The sequence below is a fragment of the Sabethes cyaneus genome, chromosome 2 (assembly GCF_943734655.1).
Source record: "Sabethes cyaneus chromosome 2, idSabCyanKW18_F2, whole genome shotgun sequence".
NCBI classification, from domain to species: domain Eukaryota; kingdom Metazoa; phylum Arthropoda; class Insecta; order Diptera; family Culicidae; genus Sabethes; species Sabethes cyaneus.
Window position 1 is genome coordinate 14,957,851 of NC_071354.1, and position 25,999 is coordinate 14,983,849.

The following is a 25,999-nucleotide window of genomic DNA, read 5'->3' on the forward strand; positions in this document are numbered from 1 at the left end:
CTTTTCCCTTCTATTTTTCTTTTTCTTGGTCCCGTCTTGTCTTTTTTGCCTATTTATCTCTTTTGTTTTTCCTTTTTCTACAACCTTATTTCTTCGTTCCGTTTTTTTCCTGTTTTCATCCTTTTTAGACCAGCTTTTCTTTCTTATTTCTGTCTCGTTTTTCGTCTTTTTCTTTCCTTTTCTCCTCGTTTTCAAGCCCGTTTTCCGTTCTGTTTTGTCTCTTTTCTTTTTATTCGATCCCAGTTTTCGCCTTTTTTCTCTTTCTATCGTTTTTGTCTGTTCCGTTCTTCCTCTTAATATATTATAATTTCCCTGCTTTTCTGTCACATTCGTTTCCGTTTTATCCTGTTTGTCTTCCGTTTCAGTTTTGCTTTTTAGTCCCGTTTTTCTCTCTTGTGTTCGTTTTTTCTCCTCTCTGTCCAGTTTGTCTTGATGTTCTTTCTTCAATTCTTTCGTATTCTTTATTGTTTTTCTTTTTTTCTCTCATTTATCTTCTTTTTTATTTTGTTCTCCTTTTTTCTGTCTCCTCTATTTTTTCATAGTTTTCCCTCTTTTTATTTCTCGTTTTCTTGACTACACTTTTTTTTCTGTTCACGTCCCGTATTTCTTCCCATTCTGGCACGTTTCTCTTTCATCCGTGCACACAATTGTGTAGGTAAACGCTTTTGGTAAAAAGGTTAAAATCGGTCGCTTAATCTTAAAAGTAGAAAAGTAAAGCAGCGTAAGATAAATAATTTAACTTTTAACTTAACTTTATTCCGATAGTAAATACGTTCTAGGAAAAGTTCCATACAATTTTCTGAAAAATTGCGAAAAACGCACCATCCTTAAGGGGATAAATTAGATAAATTGGACTTGGAATCATAGTATTACTTAAAAGTGCAATTAAATTAGATTTGAAAAGCCTAAATAACCTAAATGGAACTTGGCACTGGAGAAACATGAATTTGGACTAATTTGGACTTGGCGTTTTACTTGACACAGAATTAGACACATTGACATTGATTGACAGCTTTCGTCTTATTCTCCTATGCATTATACCTCTCGTTTTCTCTTTTTCCCATTTTCATTTTTTGATTTGTTTTTCTGCTGTTTCGGTTTTTGATTTTCTTTTTTTCTTGGTTTCGGTGCACATTTTTCTTTTTTTTCCTTCCGTTTTTATTTTCGTTTCCTCTTTTTTCCCATTTCCAATCTTTTCTTTTCTTTTTTCCATTTTCGTTTCTAGTTTTCGTCGGTTTCTAACTCTCTTTTTCCCCTGTCTTCTCGTTTTCTGTTTTTGTTTGTTTCGTTTTTCCTAGTTTTGACGTTTTTGTGTCTCATTCATTCTATTTTTGCTTCCTTTTTTCGTCTTGTTTTTCCGTGTAACCTTTTTTCCGTTTTCCGGTCCGTTTTCCTGTTTTTCTTTTATTATTTTTCTATTTCATTTTCCCGCTTTTTGTACAAACTTCTCCATTCATATCCCGTTTCCTCTCTCTCTCTCGCACATACACACACTTTCTCTTTTTCTCTCTTGGTTTCTCATGCGTTCCCAATTTTTCTTTCCCGTTTTCCCGTCTTTTTTGTCAAACTTTTTTCCTCCGTTCTCCTTTTTTCTTCTCTTCCCTTCCGCGTTCCTCTTTTTCTGTCCGCTCTTCCTTCTTTTTGTTTTGTTTCTCTTTTTTCTTTTTACTGCGCCCTTATTTCTCTGTTTTCCCTGTCTCGTTTTTCGTCCTTTTTAGTCCGGATTTTCTTGTTTATCTATTTTCTGTAACGTTTTTGTCTTTTTACTTCCTTTTTTCTCGTTTTCAGGCTCAGTTTTTCTTTCTGGATTATAGGTATGTTCTGTCCTGTTTTGTCTCTTTTCTTTTTTCGGGTTCGGTTTTCGTCTTTTCTCCCTTTTTCTATTTTTATCGATTTCGTTTGTTCCGTTCTTCTTCTTTTTTGTGCTACTTTCCTGTTTTTCTCTCACGTTCTTTTCCGTTTCATCCCGTTTGTGTTACATTTTTTAGTATCCTTTATTTGTCTCGTTTTTTCTACTTTTTCATCCGGTTTGCCCTGCTTTTCTTTTCCATTTCCTCATTTTTCCTTCTTTTAACTTTTGTTCTTCCTATTCTTCTGTTCAGTCTCCGCTTTTTGCTAGAAATTCCCTCCTTTTCTGTGCCGTTTTCGTGTTTCTACATGTTTTGTTATCTTTTGATGTCCCATTTTACCTCCCATTCTGTTATGTTTTTCTTTCGGTTTTCTTATTTTCATGCCAGTTTCTCTTTTACGGTTTTTCTCCTTTTGTCTCATTTTTCCGTTTTTGGAGAGCAGCTAGATCCATCGGTAATCTATCCGTAAATATGCCGTAAATAAAAGATAATTTATCTTCATATTTCATTTTATTTCATTAAAGATTCATTCAAAGATATGAATTTTTAGGCTGGGTAAATATTGAGAAAAACCGAATTTTTCAACAATAACTCAGGAACAACAACAAACCTTATCATGATAATATAAAGAAGAAAAAGAAAAATAAAATATTTCAAAATACAGTAATGTTCCGATTTTGTCAGCCCCATGTTGAATTTTGGGCTGTCAAAATGGGGAAACTGACCAAATCGGGAAATTTTTTCGATTTTTTTTTCAAAATTCAAGACTTAAGACCTTGTAATATCGAAAACTTCTACTATTAAATTTTAACCCTCAATTAGTCAACCGAAAGCTCAATGAACCTCGCACAGCACACCGGTCCAGAAGCTTTTTTGGTGCTCATTAGCTTTGAGCAGGAAAACTTGGTTTTAGGTTTACAGAACCCTTGAAAGAGTTTCTTAAAATTAAAAGTTCTATCGTCTAGCGGAATTTAAATTTTGATTAATCCCCCTAAAAGTGCAATAAAAATTTTATTTTTCTTCAGTTTCAACATAACACATTGATGTGTTCTGCAAAGTTTTACAGCATATTATTATAAGAAATTTTGCTGAAGGCAGTAACTTTGTATTCAGCAAAGATAGAGAAATCCTATTTCTCATAACTGAAAAATCGTTAAAATTAGTTTTTCAATTCTAGCTGTTCTTGCAGTTGTTTTATGACTTTTTCTGTTTCACAAATTTGTACAACCAGTAAAAATACACAAAATTGCTGAATATAGTATACCTCTATCTTTGCTTGTTTAGGAACTATAGAACTTTTACTATAAACATACCCAAATTTTAACCCCGAATTACTCGAAAGAAGGTATCATTTTATTCAAAAACTCTTCCTAGAGAATCAGAATAGTTTCAAGCAGACTGAAAAGTTTTATAAATTACGTTTAAAAGCACAAAAGTTAAACAAAATTTATAAGCTGACAAAATCGAGATAAAAAGTTGATAAAATCGGGGGTAGACAAAATCGGAACATACTTAGAACTAGTGTATGGAATGACTGAAGTTTTTGGAGCGTCTTAGTAGAATACGAAACCTGGAAATTAAATAAAAAGAAAACTGATCCAATTTAATTCTACTATGTATATTTTATTCTTGACAGATACGTATTTCGCCTACGACTTACAGGCTTTCTCAGTGTCTGTTTTCGAACTAGTGTATATCTAGTGTATGGATTGATAAAAAAACTGGAGAGTTAAAAAGAAGACATGGGACCATCTAATATAAGGGTGCGGCGGTAGTTTAGTTGCAAAAACGCTCGAGTATCAACCGAGAATCTGCCGTTGAACGACCTAATATATTTTTGGCCTCGAATCAAAATTTTCATCATCCATGTTATCATTCTTTGCATCAAAAAAACTCCGCCACTTTACAAAAAACTTATAACTAGACTGAAAATTAGATTTGAAATCAGACTAGGTTGAAATTATACTTGAAATTGGGCCTAAAATTAAAGTTGAACTTGGACTTGCAATTACACTTAGTAATTGACATGAAACTAGACTTGAAATAATTTACTCATAAATATTTCATAGTTTTATATTTTATTTTATAGAGCAGGAGCGGTACGTTCCTCTGTGTACCTACTCCTATCTGGTCAAGCCAGTGATTAGAAATAAGAAGTCAGAGTCTGACTGTAACTGCCTTTTACTCAGGTAAATTTCGGTTGCATCTCCACAGAAAGGTTCTTTTCATCTTAAATGCATAATTTTAGTCTCTCTTCACATTTCAGCATTCAAACGAGCCATTCGATTCGCACGAAGGACGAACAGTTTTAGACAGACAATATGAACTGCAGCAATGCTCTGTCAGCTACAAAGTTTATTTTTTCCACGCCATTTAACTTTCCAGTTATGGCAAGCAATGCAAAAAGTTTTTTTTTTTATTTAACGTACGTGTCCTTTCACAATTCGAAAGTATTCTCAAATCATACACAGAAAGCTTCATAATGAAAGCTGTGGTGCAGCAGCAGTCAACGTGACGAACCAATTCATTTTATTTTCATTGAAACCGGAAATTACACCTTTTAGCAAAATTGAGAAAAAATAGAAGATAGCTTCCGTTTGCTTTGTTGGAAAGGCAAACACATAACGGTTTGTATGTGTTTGCACACAACTTGTTTGCCAGTCAAAAACAACCGGCATCGTGTATGATACCGTACCGTGCCGGTGCGGTGCGGTGCGGTGTGATGCACTGTGCTGCGGTGGTGTAACCATATTATTCTCTCAGCCGGAAATAAAACCATCACTGCAAGGCCCAGATAAAAACCACTTTTCCACATACACACACACAGACAACGCACACAGTCAGCTTAATTAGAAAATGCAGATATTCCAATGCATATTTTTGCAATTCGTTCGTGCACACCTCACCGACCGGCGTCGTATCGTGATTGGTTTGTGTGAGCAATCGCACTTGTGATGTGGTGCGTTTTTGTTGTCCGTATTCCGTTGTCCAAACATGCCGTGGAACACCGTGACGGGAAAAGAGATTAACTTTTTTCCTTCCCGTGCGAGTGCAACGAGAACATATCGACCACTTGGTGCTGGAAACTGGGGATTTTAATTACTACTTTTTTATTACTCCAACCGTGATGTTTGAAACTCCTAAAAAAAGAGAAGAAAACTAAAAGATGGTAGCAAAACTGTTAACTGAATGAGGTTATCCAACTACAGAGCAAAGGGGACGATCATATCCTGTATGAAAACCACTTTAGTTACAGTTAGTGTTTTGCAAATATACAATCATCATCGTACGAAAAAAACATCTAACTAAATGGTGCACCAGAGTTTTCCACGGCTTGGTCCGATGTTTTGTTGCGGTTCGTTGCTCCAAACTGGAATTTTGTTTCAACTGACATAAACTGGAAAGATTCGTGCTGGAAAAACCGACCGAAAGAAAACAGTTTACGAAACTGTAATACGACCAGGCAGCAGAATATTTTGTTTCACAGCGACAATTTATTCAATTGAAATGGCACACCGCGTAACCAACGACCACCGTTTTCACGTCGCTTTCACACCAAGTTCATTTTTGATGTCAACGAATGAAAACCTTTTGTCCGATAAAAGTTAGTGCATTCTATAAATGTTAATGGTCAAATATGGTTACTGATAGGGAAACTTTGGTCGATGAACAAACAATCAAAGGCATAGTCCTGGTATTACATTTCGTTTTCGAAATTAAACATTTTGATTTTGCTCGACAGATTGAATTTAGAAGAATGTGAAACTGACACCGTCACTTGACACCGAATGGCCTGATTCTACTTAAATAGTTTTAAACCTATGACCACTCACTTATCAAAACAGGCAACCACTCACTTATCAAACATTTCTTCTTCTTCTCCTTCTTTTCCAGCTACTCTTGTTTTCTGTGCCGTCTTTCCTCGTCTCGTTTGTTTGTATTGTCTCGTTTTTCCTGTTTTTGTCATGTTTTTCCCTCTTTTTCTGTCTCGTTTTTCCTTTTCCTGCTAGCATTTTTTTTGGAAACAAAGTAAATGTATGATGATCAAACATATATTGGGTTCTATGGCAAGTGGAAACCGAGTAGATAATCATCTATCTTCTGTGCGGCAGAACAAGAGCAGCCACACAAAAAAATATTGTCGCTAAATAAATGTTTGAAAAATTGAAAGAACGCGACAAAACTAGATATAAGACTACCGACGAAATCTTACACTTGACCGACTATTGTGAGTTGTGGGTTCGTGTCTCATCTGCCGAAGCATCTAATAATTTTCAGGTCCATGTAGCGAAATTCTCCAGTTCATCCAATTCATCATTTTGTGCATCATACATTTACTCTCTTTCCAAAAAAGTTTACGTTATAGCCATTTATAGAATCGAATACGAAAGGAAAGAAAAAAATGCATCCTATTTGTATCTTTTTGTGTCATGTTTGTAGTTCTTTTATTAAACTTTTCCATAATTTTTGGGGCCATTTTTATAATATCTCAAGCAATCAAAAGTACGGATTTTGAATTTAGTTCTGCAGAACTTGCTTGCTGAACAACCAGATGCTTGATTTGCAAACTGCACTTCGTTCTCAATAAAATTATTGCAGCAACTTGAAAGTTTAACATGCAGCTTGTAAGATTAACATGCAACTTGATAGTTCAAAATTGGGCCTTTAAAGTTCGAAATTGAGGTAGGAACTTTGCCTTGAGTTCGCTGCACAGAACGCTAAACAGCTTCGAAAGAAACTTTGTCAAACATTAAAAAAAATTAGCGCTTTGAGTTTCTCTTTTATAAGAGAAATACAAAAGTAGAACTCTTGTGGCATTTTTGGCAACAATGAAAGAAATGTGTTGTTTGAAAGTGAGCTTTACATCAAGTAACACGCCGAGATCCTTTAATTGTTCGACGTGCTGAATTGGAATCCCATTTAGTGTATATTGGAAATGTAGCGGGTGATTTTTCCTCGAAAATGTGATGAGCGAATATTTGGTTGGATTTAGCAGCATTCGATTAGTCTAGCACCAGCTAGCAAAGGTATTAAGCTGTTGCTGGAGAAACAACGCATCGTCAGTGTTATGAACTGCGTAAAATAACTTTAAATCTTTCGCAAATGTATGACGTGGACATTCTAGTGAATGGATTATATCGTTAAAATACAATAGAAATACCAGCGGACCCAGAAGGCTGCCTTGTGCAATCCCGGAGGTAGCAAGGAACGAATCGGAAATCTCGTCACCGATTTTCACACTCAGCGTTCGTCCCGTTAGATGCGATTCTAACCAGTACAGTAGATCACCGCTAAAGCCATAACGGTTCAATTTAGCGACAGCGATGCAATGATTAACTTTATCAAAAGCAGCAAGAGGTCTGTGTAAATCGCGTCGGTTTTTGTGTCATTTTAGTAAATTTTAGTGTTAGTGACAAACTTCGTATTGCCACAAATTAACCTGTGTTGTACATAAATCATGAATCTCGGATTATCTTTGTCACAATCTCGAGTTTTGCAAGTTTCTGAGGAGTTCAACCTTAGATAATTCATTTTGCCAGTTACGTAACTATGACAGCATCCCAGGTAACCAATAAGCATCACCAATGCTATTCATATGTAGGCCAATAAGCATTTAAGTCGCCTTAAATGCTACTTAAATGCTATTTTAGCAAAATATACAGCTACTTTACTTATAATCTTCTTATAGTGCTGACAATGCTAATTTACAGCTAATTGCCGACACGAAGAATTTGAATACAATTTTGGATGCCAATTTACAACACCTATGCAGTCAAAAAGCTAATATACAACAACGTGCAGTGTAAAATGCCAGATACGCTGATTTGCTGCTTATGTTAATGCTTATTAGTTACCAGGAATGGGTAGTTTAATATACAAATTTGCAATTTTTCCTCACAGTAAAGTAGAAAACAACTCCCCTGTCCCCTCATTGCATAGCCAGAAAGCGGAAAGCAATATCCGCCATGATTGTACAACATTTCGTCGAATATCATTTTGCGAAAAACCTTCAGCGGAATGTACCATTTCACGGAAAACTTTTTTGTGGAAAGTACCATTTCGCGATCCTCTCCTTACTCGCTGTCGCTCGTTCCAGGAAACCCAGGTAGACCTAGGAAAGCAAATAAACCTAGACAGTAGTGATTTCTGCGAGGCATTGCCTCCCCCCAGTGGGCGGCGCTTCCGATGGCGGGTCGCCGGCAACACTCGTGGCCGTCTCGTCCTGAATGATCTAGTGTTACTATAGATAATTTTTGTGGTCTTGTTATTGACTAATGTTTTATGGAAAAGCACCGAATTTCTCGAGTTCGATTAGTTTTTGAGTTTTGCAAAAATTTCTGTTTTATTTGTATGTACCCCTACCACAGGGGTGAGAGGTCTCTAACTATCATAAAATAAATTCAAGACTCCAAAATCTCCCACATGCCAAATTTGGATCCATTTGCTTGATTAGTTCTCGAGATAAGAGGAAATTTGCATTTCATTTGAATGGAAGCCCACCCTCTTCAAGGCGAGATGGGTCATAACTCGCTTTCTAAAGAGGAGAGGGATCTCAATTCACCATAGAAAAAAATCTTGGCTCCAAAACCACTTACATGTCAATTTTGTTCCATTTGATTGATTAATTCTCGAGTTATGAGGAATTTTTTTTTCATTTGTATAGGAGCCCCCCCTCCTAAAGTGGGGAGGGGTCCTAATCCACCATAGAAAATATTCTTGCCTGCAAAAACACCCACATGCAAAATTTGGTTCCATTTGCTTGATTAGTTCTAGAGTTATGAGGAAATTTGTATTTCGTTTGTATGGGAGCCCCCCTCTTAAAGTGGGGAGGGGTATTAATTTATCATAGAAAATTGTATTTCATGTGTATGGGAGCCCCCCCTTATAAAGTGGGTAATTCACCATGGAAAATATTTTTGCCCTCGAAAACCTTCACATGCCAAATATGGTTCCATTTGCTTGATTAGTTCTCGAATTATGAGGAAATTTGTATTTCATTTGTGTAGAAGCCCCCCCACTTAAAGTGGAGAGAGGTCCTAATTTATCATAGAAAATATTTTTGCCTCCAAAAACCTCCACATGCCAAGTTTGGTTCTATTGGCTTGATTAGTTCTCGAGTTATGAGGAAATTTGTATTTCATGTGTATGGGAGCCCCCCCTTATAAAGTGGGGAGGGGTCTCAATTCACCATAGAAAATATTCTTGCCCTCGAAAACCTTCACATGCCAAATTTGGTTCCATTTGCTTGATTAGTTCTCCACTTACGAGGAAATTTGTATTTCATGTGTATGGAAGCCCCCCCCCCTTAAAGAGGAGAGGAGTCATAATTCCTCTTCTAAAAAGGGAAGGGGTCTCAACTTACCATAGAATAAATTCTTGTCACCAAAAACACCCACATACCAAATTTTGTTCTATTTGCTTGATTAGTTCTCGAGTTATGCAGAAATTGTGTTTCATTTGTATGGGAGCCCCCCCTCTTAGTGGAGGGAGGGGTCTCTAACCAGCACTAAAACCTTTCCTGGTCCCAAAAACCTCTACATGCAAATTTTCACGCCGATTGGTTCAGTAGTTTTTGATTCTATAAGGAACACCCGACAGACAGACAGACAGACAGACAGATAGAAATCCATTTTTATATATAAGATTTTATGTCATTTTTGTATCATATATGTTAAATATTTTTATCATTTTTGTGTAATATTTGAATGCCATTAGCTTGTGTTATTTTAATATGAACTTTTGAATCATTGCGTACCATTTTTGTTATCGTTGCATTTTTTGTCCGTTTTAGTATCATACTAGCTGAGTGCCCGATCTTACTCGGTACCCTTTTATGTCCCAATCACTTACACATAGAAATGGTAATTCCCATGATGCAGGAAACATATCACATTTTTATCATTTGGATGTATCCCTCCCTTTTATCCATTTGTATATCTGTTTTCTGGAAGTTCGCATCATGCACGACAAACAAGTTTTCCTTAGACCTACTGCCTCTATGTTATGGACCACTCCCCTTTTGTCAACCATCCATTTATGTCAAAAAACACGAAACCTGAAATTAAATAAAAAAAAACTTTCCAATCAAATTCTAGTATTTATATTTATTCGTGACAGATACGTATTTCGCCTACTCGAAAACAGACACTGATGAAGCCTGCAAGTCGTAGGCGTAATAGTAAATAGTAGAATTCAATTGGAAAGTTTTTTTAAATTTAATTTCATATACGCCAGGATGAAGAGCCGTCCAAGCGTTCCGGAGTTATAGCGGTGATACAAATATACATTCATTTTTATATATTTAGAAGATTAGGACCTCCCTTCTTGTCAAAAGCCAACCCCGTTTTGTCTTACAGTCATTTGCACACCTGTTTTCGTTTTGGAAACGTCTTTAATGCATGCTTTGATTGAATGCTTGTCAAAATACCCTCCTCCCTTGTCAGCTTCTCTCCTTTTGTACCACAGCGGCCGGTTCATTTGTTTCATCTTTGCAAATCCCTATAATGAAAGCGAAACAAAGCCTTGTGCTGATTCAAATTTTATTTCTATCCTTTAAAATTTTGTTTTTACAATACCGCTCATCAATTTTAAGCTGTTGTAATAGTTACGGACAATTGACCTTGTTGGATATTAACTTAGTGGTAAAAATCACTTGGGCGATGCGTCGTCTCGATTCCAAAGGCAGGATGCCATGAAGTCGACTGCGATCTTCATACGATGGCAGGTTCAGCGGATCTTTCCAGAGCAGATAACGAAACGCGTAGCGGAAGATTTTTTCTGCATTTCCATTCTGTTGGTCCAATTAGCATGAAATGGGCAATACAGAACGGAATTCGTTTCATGGATTGATTTGATAAGGGAGAAATAAAGCGGTTTAAGGCAAAGAGGATCGCGAAACTCATCAGCGATTTTAAAAAGTGTCCCAGTGGGCGGTTAGCCCGGAATATGATGCTGTCATAGTGGTTCCTAAATATCAGTTCACTATCTAATAGGGCTTCATGATCTTTGACACACTGTACACGGAGCAGTTATATTTGATTGGCGCAATAGGCAATACATAACGTTAAGCAGTTTGCTTCAAGTATTTCTATAAAACCACACAATCGCATTGACACGTGGTGACTTTATAGATTTTCGTATCGTTAGCATAAAACAATCGACAGTCAAGCGGTAGCAAAAGCGAATCGTCGTTAATAAAAATAGAGGAAAGAAGCGAGCCCAGCTTGCTGCCTTGCGGCACTCCTGAACGTTTAGAGAAGCAGTTGAAAACAGTAGATCCTGCTTTGACACGCAAACTTTGATTAGTAAAGTAAAATCTAAACCAATGGTGGCGTCCGTCGAAACACCTAGTCGCTTTATTTTAGCTAACAGTAATCCGATGTCTATATAGTCGAAAGCAACTTTCAGGTCTAAATAGATAGCATCGGTTTGATCACGAGTTGGTCGATTTTTGTACTCAACCTTTCAATAAACAATAAATAAATTTTCCCAATTTATGTGATAGTAACTTCGTAATGAAATGACCTTCCAATATAGACGAAAAACTTAGGAATCACAATCACGGTCCATCGATAAAGTTAATTTATCGGCCCTATCAACGACAATCTAAAACCGACTTCACCAAACTGAAACACATCTCGAAACCCAAAGCCCATAACTAATCAACTTAATTCAGTTAAACATCGAACGTTTCATTTCGTCGTTTCGTTCGAACCCACATGTGTGCAGTCCCGAGGCGGTTAGGCTCCCAAAAACCAAATAGCAACACAACACGGCATCCTGGCACTATTGCCCGATCATCATAGCACACATACACGGAGAGTTCAATGCAGTGCTGCTGCAGTATAGTGCAAAGGAAAAACCGGAAACAGAACAACACATTTTCCAAACCCGACAACAGAGGGGAACGCTCTGTGACGCGTGATGATGTTTTTCACCGAAACAGCCACTGGCAGACGACGACGACGACGACGACGCACGGTAGGCTATGCAGGCAGAGACAATATTTGTGCAAACAAATTCTCCACCCGAACCACACGCAATGGGTTGTTGTGTTGTCAAATGATGGGGGGGAACACAACAAGCTCCAAGCCTCCCACCACCTTTCGAAAGGGCAACCGGTACGTTATGGTATCAAACTGGAATCGGTTGACCGGCATCCGTTTCGGGTAAGGTGCATTCTGGGAACATATGTGGGCTAATTTTCCAGCCACGTTTATGTACGTACATGCTCTTTGCTCTTTGCGCCGATGAACGCTTTCGTGGCGACACGTAGCAGGGGTTAGGTGAAAAGGTCAGCGAGATGAGAAGAAGTCGTTTGATGTTTATTCCCTGATGGGTCGTAAGGATGATGATTCGGTACTGTTTTGAATGCTTGAGAGTTGAGAGAAAGGTATTTTAGCAGAACGGTATCATCATGAGTTGTGTCGTTGTCCGGAAAATTGGCTCCTTTGCGGTACCGGATGAGGGTGTTTCCAGCACGAATGACAGGTTGCACAAAGTAATTGAATTATGAACCACGCTTGTGTTTTTTTGATCTATGGGGAACTGTACAGGATCTTTGACGTCGAACGTTTCATAGAGCATGAAATGTAGAGGAGAAAATTGAGTGAAATTTATGCGCTCACCTCGTACGATCCCGACGTATCCAGGATGTCCAACGTGAGATTGACTCCGCCGACCGAAAAGTGCCCGTGATGCATCTCCTCGATGGTGCGCTTGTACTTGGGCGAAAACGAGTTGTACAGGAACTGCGTGATGATTGAACTTTTGCCGACCTTGGCCGCTCCCATCACAACGATTTTGTGCCGAACGTTAGAATTGATTGAGTTTTCGTCGTTTTTCAGTGGTCTGAAAATAAACGGACAGAATAATTGGTTTCGGTGTTCGTTCAAGGGATGCGGGCGATTCGTTGTGGGTGAAAAACCGGGGGGAGGGGTTTCCAGGGATTATGGCGGCAATTGTCATCGTTGCCGCGCTGCGGCAAATAAAGCGCCGGAACGTGTTGAATTTCCGGTCCCGATGATTAATTTATGTGCGTGAGAAATTGGCGAGTGTTGTTCTAGCAAAAATAAAAACGAATACCAAGTGAATAAAGAACTTTCGGTGGGAAAAGCAAACACACAATAATTGAACGCTTTACAACTGGTGTTGATGGAGAAAAATTACGAGTGCAAAAAAAAAAACAACCGAGATAAAATGCGAAACGTGTAAATGTGAAGTAGAACAACAGAAATAGGACAGCGAATGGTTAATTAAAAACAATTTTGTTCATTTTCAGGCTATAAATTGGTGCCGAGTTCACGTGGGTAACGACGAGACACTCGAGTGGTTCTCGAAAAATGCTCTTCCCATTCGAGTTCTAATGTTTTTCAGCAGTACTATAGTCCTGCTCTATTGTGAATGGAAACGAATAACACCACATCGCAAGGAGTGGAGGAAATAAAAACGCTGTTCAAAAATGTATTCGCCTTGTTGAGAACAGAATTTGTTCCTATTAATTATAAAATACGATTTCATTTAAGTTGTTACTCAATTAGCAAGTTATAGTATTTTCCAACTATTCTTTCCATTTCATTATTGACACTTAATATTGAAATAAACCATGCGAAGAGAGTCCCCGGGCATTTTATTGGCTATCGAATGATTGAACTTTTCTACCAAATCAAATTGTTACTGAAGTATACGCACAATTTGATAGGTTATTTACTGGAAAAGTGACATAAAAAGAAGCAGTAAGAATGTGTGTCTGCGATAACGACGGGTTCATTACCAGTAAATGCACCCTATTTGCATCTATTTATCCGCTAACACAAATGCCAACCGGATTCAACCTTTCGCGACATGACATCCAACGAGAGAAGTTGAGAAGTTTTGCTATCGTCGCATCGCCACCACACCGCCATCGCTCGAGGCAAGTCGCGTCAAAAACTTCAACGTAGCGGAAAATTCAAACCTGAAAGTTGTTCCCAGCAGCACCGGCAGCACGCTTTGTGTGTTTCTTTCTTGATCTCCCGGCCTTGTCAGCCATCGGCAGTGAATCCTGGCCCACGCACACTTGACTTGAGCCTCGACTCGACCCGACCCGAGTTGGCGTGACAGAAGCCACTCAGTAGCACCGTCGTCGTCGGGATCATCTTTCAACGAGGACGAAGTATTTTTATGCCAAAATCACACATGTAAATAACCACACACGTGTAAATGGCGGGAAGGACTATGGGTGTCTTTTAGCGGTTTATCCCGCAGACCGTCAGTAGGACAGACTCTTGCTGACAAGCTAGTGAACCGTTAGTCCCCGGGGAATTCACGAGACCAAGCACGCGATGATAGCAGCAGGTCACGCAGCTAGCCAGCATCTTTTGTTGATGATCGTTTTTATGGGAAATGTTTTTTCCTCATCCGGGACTATTTTTAGCGATAAAAGTCTCCTCTGGGAAAGAACAAACCAGAAGCACTTGACTTTTTATTTACATTGTTTGTCGAAAGAAATGTTATCTGCTATTCGCACGAGTGGAATTTAAATGGCTTCTAGTTGGTTGCTATGATGGGGGGCCGGGAGGTCAGGATTTCCTTCTAGCACAAATGACGCCACGCGGAAGTTTCTGCTGAACTTTTAACCGTAAGAGGTAATAATAAGAGCAGAGATTTTCTGGTGCAACGCAGTTTGACTGATATTTATGGGCAAAGTTCATCCGTTTACGAGATTCTATATGTCTAACGAGACGGGCAATGAAGAGAAATGGAAGTCGTTTTGCACATTTTGTTCGCAATTGTACTATAGATTCCTTTGAGCCATATGGCTTCAATAGCATGCATCACGTAATATGGATTAGAATGAAACTGACTAAAAGCTCCTTTCTCTTCCATAGAAGGATTCACAGAATTATACCATTGTTGATGAGTGATAATTAACTCAATCTATTAGCAAAATTCCCCATTATTAGGATAAGTAATTTTCAATCCGACTCGACTGATCTCGTATGCAATTGATTCCGGGAAAGCAGTCCCAAAGAAAGCTATCGAAGCACTTTATGATATTCCAGTAGAATCATCTTTACTGTTGTCATCTTGCAAGTCACATTGCATCGTGCCAGCCAGTAGCTGCCTTTTACAAATAAATTCACATTCACCACGCAAACAAGAGATGATAGCTTTTGAACTTATTTATTTGCCGGCAACCGACGCAGCAGACAACAGGTCCTGATTTTGCTTTCCGGTGCATCCAATCGTCTTTGCTCTTTCTAAATGCTGAAGTGGAAAATCTTTTACCATTCCTACTGTATGTATATTGTTGCAAAGCTCAATGATATTACCCGGGTGTGTCGGAGAATTGCTGCACTTTGTAGTCGAGCAAAAAGGATACTGAAACGTTGCACACATCCCTTAAAGCTCAACCCACACTTAGACACCAACAGATAAAGAAAATGCTCAGAAACGTTTGACCATATCTATCTGTAGCATGTATTGCTCTTTTCCTCTAGTTCGCCTAGGTTCGAGTTTGAATGAAGTGCTTACGCTGACATAGGTTGTCAGCTTATAAATAGAGGCAGTCAGGTGGCACACAGATAGCACAAATGTGACCCTCTTATCTTTCAGCACGGATTCGTCCGTGAGCACACAATGATGGTATTTACTTTTGGCATTTTTTTATTTGCGCCTTTGGCGGTTGTCACTGAATTTTAACGCTGCACGGATTCAAAAATTTCCGGCGACTACCGGGCTTGCCGGGGTGGGAAAAATACTCTTAAATATTTTACTTCAACTGAAACCAGCGTCTGTGCTGTGCACCAAGCATGGATATGTTTCGGTCTACGAAATATTTGTCCAATCCAGCATCCCGCCGTTCGTTCTACTTTATTGGCCAACCTTCTGAACTGGCGAGAAAAAAGGTCTCTCGAAAGGCGTACTCGTTGAGAGGTATTGAATTAATAAAGGTCAGCACCCAATTGAATGGAAAGGTAAATGACAAAAGATAGTTTAGAGTCGATTTTTTTCTCTTTTGTTATCCTCCAGAATTGTTCAACCATTAGCGAATTCTTCATTCACATGGAAGATCTATTATTTTCATTTTAAAGTTTTGTAATTCTTAACTGCCTTCCTACCTGTGTGGAATTCGGATTACCTATTATAAATTTCTGGGAAGAATGTAATAAAGATTTTACTAGACGCTGGTATATCTCTTCTTAAAAAAATTTGGAGTGTATTTTTTAGAACACTGCAAGAAGCCTTGGTCTAGTATTATTGGTTTCGGTTCTTCAATTATTCTGTAAATTTCTCGCCTATTTTAAGAACCAACGGCATTAGGTCTTGTTGATTTCCGGATATAAACTAATAATAATGGTCACAAAAATAATCGTGATTGCCCATTTCCACCCCTAGACCTTGTTTTTAATTTATAACTTTTGAGCCTGCGAACTAATTTTAATTGTTTTAGTAGCAAATGAACGTGGACTTGGATCTGGACTTGGACTTGGATCTACACTTGATATTGGACTTGGATCTGGGCAAGCACTAGGATCTAGACTTTAGCTTAGATTGGATCTGGACGTGAAGCAGGGCTTGGACTTGTATCTGAGCTAGGATTTGAATCTGGACATGGATCTGGACTTTGGCTTAGATTGTATCTGGACTTGGATTTGTATCTGGATTTAGACTTGGACTTGGATCTGGACCTGGATTTGAATTTGGATCTGGGCTTGGACTAGGTTCGGGGGCTTGGACTTGGTTCTTCATTTGGACTTGAATCTACACTTGATATTGATCTAGACTTTGGCTTAGTTTGGATCTGGACTTGAATCAGGGTTTGGATTTGGATCTGAACTTAAATTTGATTTTGAACTTGGACTTAGATCTGGACTTGAACTTGCAACTGGGCTGGACTAGGTTTTGGGGCTAGGACTTGGATCTGGACTTGGACTTGGATCTGGACTTTGACTTGGATCTGGACTTGGACTTGGATCTGGACTTGGATAGGAGTTGGGAGTGGACTTGCATCAGGACTTAGATTTGGACTTCGATTGCAACTTGAGTCTGGTATTGAATTTGTATATGGACCTGGACTTGAACCTGGAATTAGACTTGGATCGGGGATTTGGCCTTGGTCCGGGACTTGGATTTAGACCTGTACTTGAACTTGGAGGTGGACTTTGACTTGGATCTGGACTTGGACTTGGATCTGGATTTGAACTTGGATCTGGGGTTGGACCTGGACATGAATTTGGATCTATACTTTGGCTTAGAGTGGTTCTGGACTTGGATTTGTATCTGGACTTAGACTCGGACTTGGATCTGGACTTGGACTGGGATCTGAACATGGACCTAGATTTGAACTTGAATTTTGATCTGGGTTTGGACTAGGTTCGGGGATTTGGACTTGGTTCTGGATTTGGATCTGAGTCTACACTTGATATTGGACTTGGATCTGGGCATGCACTTGGATCTGGGCATGCACTTGGATCTAGACTTTGGCTTAGTTTGGATCTGGACTCGAATCAGGGTTTGGATTTGGATCTGAACTTAAATTTGAATCTGAACTTGGACTTAAATCTGGTCTAGAACTTGCAACTGGACTTGGACTTGGATCTGGACTTGGACTTGGAACTAGACTTGGACTTGGATATTGGATTTGGGAATGGACTTGGACTTAAATCTGGACTTGGACCTGGACATGAATTTGGATATGGACTTTGGCTTCGTTTGGATCTGGACTTGGAATTGGAACTGAACTTGGACTGGGATTTGGATCTGGGTTAGAATCTGATCTTGAAGTTGGATGTGAATTTAGATATGAATTTGGACCTGAACCTGGACTTGGATCCGGACTTGGATCCGGACTTGGACGTAGATCTGAACTTGAATTTGGATCTGGACTTGGACTAGGCTCGGGGTTTCGACTTGGACTTGGATCTGAGCTTGAAGTTGCATTTGTACTTGGACTTGAATCTCGATTTTAGATAGGATTTGCACATGAATTCGACCTTGAACTTGGATCTGGACTTGGGTCTGAATCTAGCCTTGGACTTGGATATGGACTCGAACACGAATTTAGGTTTGGACTAGATTCGGAGGCTTGTACTTGGATCTGAACTTGGATCTGGAATTGAATTTGGATCTGGGCTTGGATCTGGACTTGAGCCTAGGTCTGGACTTGGACATGGACCAAGACTAGAACTTTAATCTGGGCTTGGACTTAGATGTGCACTTGAGTTAAGATATGGACATGGACTTGGAGTTGGATCTGAATTTGATCTTGGATCTGGAATTTGGTTTAGATTTGGACGTAGATTTGGATCTGGAGTTGAACTTGGATCTGGATTTTTTTTTTGTTAGATTATAGTAACTTTAACAGATTGGATCATTTGTGACTTCTGCGAGGTTGGAATTTGAACCCAGCTCCTCGGCGTGAGAAGCGTGAATGCTAACCACTAACCGGGATTGACTCCGGATCCGGATTTATATTTGGATTTGGAAACTTGGGCCTGGACAAGAATTTGTAACGGGACCTGGGCTTGAATCTGGACTTAGACCCAAGTGGTGGCTTTGGTTCGGGGACTTGGACTTGGATCTGGGTTTGGACTTAAATCTGGACACTTGGATTTGGAACGTGACTTAGATCGTGACTAGGATATGCCCTTGGATTTGGATTTGAACTTGGATTTGGTTTTGGTCTTGTACTTGGATCTGGATTTTGGTTTAGATTAGATTTGAACTTGAATCTAGGTTTGGACTTGGATCTAGATTTAGTGCGCAACTTGGATTTCAAACTGGGCTTAAACTTGGTTCGGGGACTTGGACATGTCTCGGGGACTCAAGTTTGGGATCGGGCTCGAGGACCTGGCCGTGGTTTAAGGATTTGGAATTGGTTTCGGGGACTTGGATTTGGCTCGGGGACTTGGAATTGGGTCCACTTGTCGTGGATTTAGTTCTGGTCTTGGACTTGGATCTAGGCTTGCACTTGGATCTGATCTTTGGTTTAGATAAGATCTGGACTTGAATCTAGGCTTTGACTTCGATCTGGACTTAGATTTAGTTCGCGACTTGGATTTCGATCTGGGCTCAAACTTGATTCGGGGACTTGGACATGACTCGGGGAGTATGGGATTTGGCTCAAGGATCTGGACGGGGTTCAGCGACTTGGAATTGCCTTGGGGACTTGAAATTGGCTTGGGGACTTGGAATTGGCTCGCGAACTTTGAAATGATTCGAGTACTCTGAATTGGCTCGGGCACTTGGAATTGGCTCGGAGACATGCAATTGGCTCGAGGACTTGGAATTGGTTCAGGGTTTTGGATTTGGCTCGGGGACTTGGAATTGGCTCGGGGACTTGGAACTTGCTCGGGGACTTGGATTTTGCTGGAGTTGGGCTAGGGCTAGGGCTAGGGCTAGGGCTAGGGCTAGGGCTAGGGCTAGGGCTAGGGCTAGGGCTAGGGCTAGGGCTAGGGCTAGGGCTAGGGCTAGGGCTAGGGCTAGGGCTAGGGCTAGGGCTAGGGCTAGGGCTAGGGCTAGGGCTAGGGCTAGGGCTAGGGCTAGGGCTAGGGCTAGGGCTAGGGCTAGGGCTAGGGCTAGGGCTAGGGCTAGGGCTAGGGCTAGGGCTAGGGCTAGGGCTAGGGCTAGGGCTAGGGCTAGGGCTAGGGCTAGGGCTAGGGCTAGGGCTAGGGCTAGGGCTAGGGCTAGGGCTAGGGCTAGGGCTAGGGCTAGGGCTAGGGCTAGGGCTAGGGCTAGGGCTAGGGCTAGGGCTAGGGCTAGGGCTAGGGCTAGGGCTAGGGCTAGGGCTAGGGCTAGGGCTAGGGCTAGGGCTAGGGCTAGGGCTAGGGCTAGGGCTAGGGCTAGGGCTAGGGCTAGGGCTAGGGCTAGGGCTAGGGCTAGGGCTAGGGCTAGGGCTAGGGCTAGGGCTAGGGCTAGGGCTAGGGCTAGGGCTAGGGCTAGGGCTAGGGCTAGGGCTAGGGCTAGGGCTAGGGCTAGGGCTAGGGCTAGGGCTAGGGCTAGGGCTAGGGCTAGGGCTAGGGCTAGGGCTAGGGCTAGGGCTAGGGCTAGGGCTAGGGCTAGGGCTAGGGCTAGGGCTAGGGCTAGGGCTAGGACTAGGGCTAGGGCTAGGGCTAGGGCTAGGGCTAGGGCTAGGGCTAGGGCTAGGGCTAGGGCTAGGGCTAGGGCTAGGGCTAGGGCTAGGGCTAGGGCTGGGGCTAGGGCTAGGGCTAGGGCTAGGCGCTAGGGCTAGGGCTAGGGCTAGGGCTAGGGCTAGGGCTAGGGCTAGGGCTGGGGCTAGGGCTAGGGCTTCGGCTTGTGCTAGGGCCCAAAATCTAAGTAAACTAACTAAACGGAAATGCCTCTTGCTATGCCGTTTCCATCAAACATTAGTAGTAGTTGACACATCTACTGCAATTATAATAACCTAACACAAAGCATTCGTAGTCTTACGCTAGCCATGCCCAGGTAACCGCTAAGCACTGAATTAAGCTTGAAAGCTGCTCTAAATTTGCAAGTTACATGCTGCCAGATATAATTCAGCATTGTCAAAGCATAGCAGCTTTAAAATGGCATTCTCAATGCTGAATTAATATTTACTTGAAGCACTATGAAAAGCTGATTAGATGCTCTAAGCAAGCTTTATTGCCGTTACCGGCATCAAAAGAGATTTTGAACACTGCTCACACTTGCAGGAAATCCCCTTGCGAACGTACGCGTGATAACAGAAAAAATGCTTCCCTCTCTTTTTGTCTTACACAAAATCCTGCACCGCCGATTAAATAAACATCAACACGAATCTGGCATATGCATTGGGCATATGCATACGGATAATATGCAAGAAATATTTCTATACATGTATGCCATCACATAAAAAGAAAATAAAAGGTAGGTAATTCTCCCAAAGCGCAACTTATGGAAGATATGTGAAAAACAAAATCTTTCCCTCCATTCCGCCTTGATAAGCAAATCAAACATCCGAGTTAAGAATTTCGGTAATTTAAGTAGAGCTATTGGCAGCTGACTCGCAACTACCGTTTACAGATCAACTGGTAAAGGCGTTGCCCTACTCCTCTATTCGTATTCCTATCGACAGATTGGCTGGCGGTTCAATTCTAACCGAAAAAGAAAATAACAAAAAGCAATCTTGAAACGTCAACAAAGTACACCATATAAGCATAACAGAGAGAGGGAAGATAAAAAAGGATGTACAAGATATTTTTCGCATTTTTTTATGTTTGACGTTTTACCGTTACGCAACAGGCGTTACGTTTTATGACTTTTGTAAAGCTCCAAGCACTAATGTAGCCGGATATTTCGCCAAAACCGGCTTTCTAGCAGCTTTTTATTGGCATATTGAACTATGCTGCACGATATGGCGTGCACCATAGGCTAATAAAAAGCTAGATTTCTGCTTCTATAAGTGCTCACTGGTTACTTGGGTGCTGTATGTCTTGAACACCATCCTCCAAAGATTTGATAAAGATGAGGAAAGTAAGTGAGGTAGTCACTTCCAGATGACACAAATAAAAATTATTGTTTTTAGAATGCGTTATTCATAACGATATTCATTGGAAAGAAGCCAAATTTGAAACGAATATACCTGCCGCTTTTCACAGTCTTCAACTTGTAAAAGCCACAGTTTCCACTTGTAAACGAAAGCATTTTTGTTACCATATTTCCAGCACCAATTTAATGTAACGAGAACTTACCTACCGTTAAACAACCGAACGTTAAAATGGTCTGACTTATTTTGTTACAAAAATAAAAATGCCCAAGGAAATCCCACTGCAAAAACTGCACAAGAAAGCATGGCAACATTTTTTTTTTTTCATAATGTGTCCTAATTTATGCATTGTGGAAGTTAATAAGCCCTGAAGTAAACTGCTTGTGAAATATTTGCAACCACCTTCGTCGCCATCGTGTACAGTAGGAATGGCTCATTTTCAGCTCGCAAGAGCGCTCACTTAACATCAAAGCCCGCCTGCTAGACGTGGTGGTGGTGATGACGGTAATGATGATGATGACGATGATGATGATGACAAGGACAACGGCGACGCCGGTGTTGATGATACATTCAATCTAGTGAAGACCAAACAAAGTCAGAAGAAAAAAAAGCAACCCCGCACTCACTTCTCTCGTTTGGGTTTATCTTCCGGGCTGTCGTCCTTCATGAAGGAAGGCTGCAAGCTGAATCGTCTCCTCAGATGTCGTCCCTTCATTTTGCCGGTTGCCTGCGGGAGAACCTCCTTCTGGTGAAGCTTGTATTTTTTGCTTCCACTAGGGGTAAAATCAGCCCGACTGCCTGTTAGGTTAGTTTTGTCGAGAAAAAGTGGACACCAGATGATGCTGAGCTTTCTTCCTTGGACACGCTGCTATTCTACGCGGCGAACAGTTTGTCTATCGTTCCTAGCGAGCTTTAATCAAGCTTCTGCCACCGTACCATCATTATTCTTCGTCTTCGCTTGCACGGCACCCGGCTTTCAACGTATAAACGGCTTCGTTGCTGCACTATCGCCCCCGAGGCGTAAACTGTTGCCGCGGCCCGTTGGCAAAAGGTGACTGGCCTGGAAATAAACGGAGACAAAAGGCGGGATTAATCAGGAGATGTTTACGCGCTGGCTGTTTCGCTGCAAGCATAACTGCTCCAGTTTACGTGATGGGAAATCACTTCGGGCTCTGGGTGATGGAAATTGATTATGCTAATATTTACGGATGGTATTATGTCTACATGCTCTAACGAGTTTGTGTCCCTCCGTCGGATCGGGGAAATTTTCGCGACGTGTAAATAAACGGAGAAAATTTCCTATTGAACGTTTCGAACGTAAAGCAAAATCAGTCGAGAGCCTAGTGTTGACTTCGATTGGTTTGGCTTTATGCAAGCTGTGCAAACAAACATTTTTGTATTTATCTTTCTATATCTATATAGTTGAATAGTGATTATAATGATAGTTTCTAGTGGAGCTTTTAGCGAAACTAGACGACAAAACCGGACCTTAATGGATGCACATGTTCACTGCAGTTATCGTTGCTTCCGTTTCTATCGTTTTCTGGAATCGCTCTCAGCATTTTCCTTGCGATTGCAAGAGGGCGCTAATTGCTTTTTAAACAACTTCATTAGCTATTAAATGTAGTAATTATAAACCTCAAGATTTATTTCCACAGTCAGAATCTGGATAGCGATGAAAGCTGAAAAGCGAGGCGTCTCCACATTGATTTCAAAAGAACGGAAACACATGGTTGTTTTCATTTCATCACCTTTGATCGATCTGGAACCACCCTTGCGCCCTTGTGTGCTTGTGTAATTCAATTAGGCTAACATTAGCAGCCGTGCAAAAAAAACCTCGCAAGTAATCAAGCCGCACGTACGCGCTGCCTGTTGTGAACAAAGCTCAGTCTGGTCATGCAACATGGATTGGCAGACGGTTCTGTGTTGTGATTCGGTTCGACACCAACCAACCGTGCCGTTGCGTCGGTTCCGCACCCTGCGGGGTATGAATTTCCGCTGGGGCGTGGTGTGAGCCACTCATCAATACGGCTAAAGAATGTACACATCGCAAAGAGAAGACATTTGGGAAATCGAACTGTTTGTCCAACGAACTAGAGCGGTTGCAGCTTTTTTGTCATGTGAGTAGATCTCGATTTGAACTTTTTGGATAGCTTTCATCGGTTCTGAATAGTCCTCTGGGCAAGGTCGTCTTTGTCATCGGTACCACCGCTGTGATAATCAATGCGTTTCAATGGTCTATAACAGCACAGAAATATGTAATCCTTTTAAGTGTCGATCAAAGCCCTCGACCATGCATAGAACAATGTTAACGGGACTAAATGCATTGTTATTGTTTAGAGCAATAAATTATGCATCTCACTAATCGGATTGTTGCTGGAAACATTGTTTCAAAACTAGATGTCGAGAATAATAATAATCACATGTAAATTGTGAAACTAAATTCATGTTGTGCATCATAGCTGACAATGTGCTAAGGCCTGCAATTTTAACATAAAGTTGCATTAATGCAATAGGCAACCTTAGGAGGGTTCATTTTTTAGGTACTAAGATGTTCTGGTAATGAGTATAGCATTTGCTGATTATAGAATGATCAAATATTCTCTGGAAGCAGGGTTGCAGCGCTCAGTTACGCACATTGGACTATACTACCTCATAGAAGCAAAATTTGTATTAGTCATATATGTAACATTTGTACAGTTGAGTGTGATGTACAATCTTTTTAAAGAAAATATTGTATTATTATTTGTATTTACGCTGCTGTAATTTTTTCACTTCACAGACCTTGTTTCTATGAGGCAGTACAGTCCAATGGGCGTAATTGAGCGCAGCAACCCTATCTAGAAGCAGACAATTTTTTTTTTGACTCTATCGTGATGATGTATACTTTCATTATTTATGATGCGAAAAGTGATTAATTGAATGAATTGAACAATTTTCGATGTATAGATCGAAAGTGTTAAGTTAGGACATGTGTGCCTCGAACCCGCAACTCTCGATTGCCGGTGAGACGTGGTTTCAGTCTACCACCGAGCTATTCTTTTATTTTATTGATGGACAATCTGTGGATCCACCAACTTTGAACGAAAGGCAGTAAGAGAGCTGGAAAACAGTAAAGCAGCAGGAAAGGATGGCATTTTCGTCTTGAGGGTCGTGATCGAACGGCTGTATTGTGCAATCCATATGCCCTCTTTACAAAAAGGGCCATCGAAAGGGCCATGCAGCAACTGCCGAGGCATTACTCTCCCTAATTCTGTATGCAAAATTCTCTCCCGCAGACTGTTTTTCAGTCTGAGGCCGTTGCAGGAAACGAGGAATCGGTTTCGAGAGGGACGCTCCACGACGGACCAACAAATTCTCGATAAGTTCTGGGAATTCAACTTGCAAACTCACCATTTCTCTATAAACTTCAAGGCGGCGTACGATTCAGTTAAACGAAATGAGCTGTGGTTTATTATGTGCTTGTGCTTATTATGGTTTTCCAAAACAAAACTGATTCGATTGATTCGTGCTTCCCTTGAAAGTTTAAAATCCAGTGTCAGAATAGCAGGTGAGACATCGAACTCATTTGTGAAACAAGCCCAAGTAACAATTTGAGTTTTATTACCCTCTTATGATGGTCTTCATGACCAAAATTGGCATGACCAAACCGAAATGAGAGTGCATTAAAACTCATATTGCTACTTGGAAGGTGACGGGCTGTCGAATTGACTGTTCAACATTGGCATTTGAAAGTGCTATTCGAAGGGCAGTCGTGCAGAGAAGCGGTGCCATCATCACTAAATCGCACATGTTCCTAGGGTTCGTGGACGACATCGATATCATCGGTGTTAACCGTAGAGCTGTTGAAGAAGCGTACACGTAAGATGTAGGTGTAGGGAAAGCTGCGAGGATAGGGCTTATCATTAATTCTACCAAAACAAGGAGTATGTTGACTGATAGAGATCGTGGTAGCTCTTCGGGTGTTGGAACTGCGATGGGGATAGATGGAGATACCTTTGAAGTGGTCGACGAATTTGTTTACCTTGGTACGTTAGTGACTTGCGACAACGATGTGCGATGGCATTCTCCGGATCACGTAGCCAGCTGAGGTCCCGTAGACTGCAATTCCGTACAAAATTCGCGCTCTATAAGACGCCAATTCTCCTAGTGGTACTCTACGGTCACGAAACATGGACGTTGAAAGAGAGCGACCGACGAGGTCTTGGTCTTTTTGAAGGTAAGATCCTGCGATTAATTCTTAGCGGCATATTAAAAAAAGGAGTGGGTGCAGGCGCAAAAACCATGAAATATAATAAGTATATAAAGATGCGGATACTGTGAGGCGACTGCATTGGGCTGGCTACGTAGCAAGGATGTCGGATTAGAGACCAGCGAAAACAATATTTAGCAGAGAACCCGACAGAAATCGACAACTTCGAAGCTACTCCGTATCCGTAGAACGAGCACTGTTGACGATAATGCTAGAGCAGCGGGTATTAGGGGCGATTGGAGACCGAGAACGAGGAGACGGCTCCAGAATTTGGCACGGATTCGATAAACGGATTGTCGCCGAAAAAGTAAAGTAAGTAAGATCACGTTATCAATGTATCTGAAGAAGAGGAGTGAACAGGCGAATGTTATGCCTAGATCATGAACATATTTGGCATGCAGCATCACACTATTCTGATAAACGTTATCG

General features: G+C 40.8%; 1 protein-coding gene across 2 annotated transcripts in view; it reads right to left on the bottom strand.

Moving 5' to 3' along the window:
• LOC128738571 (GTP-binding protein Di-Ras2) overlaps positions 1 to 25,999 on the bottom strand; it is a 177,208-nt gene that overhangs the window by 15,459 nt on the left and 135,750 nt on the right. For both annotated transcript variants that reach the window (XM_053833816.1, XM_053833815.1), the window contains exons 4-5: positions 21,945 to 22,378; positions 12,479 to 12,701 (exon numbers count right to left, since the gene is read on the bottom strand). In XM_053833816.1, the coding sequence (XP_053689791.1) occupies positions 12,479 to 12,701; positions 21,945 to 22,033 (312 nt within the window). In that variant the 5' untranslated portion in view covers positions 22,034 to 22,378. The remainder of the gene's footprint in view (positions 1 to 12,478; positions 12,702 to 21,944; positions 22,379 to 25,999) is intronic.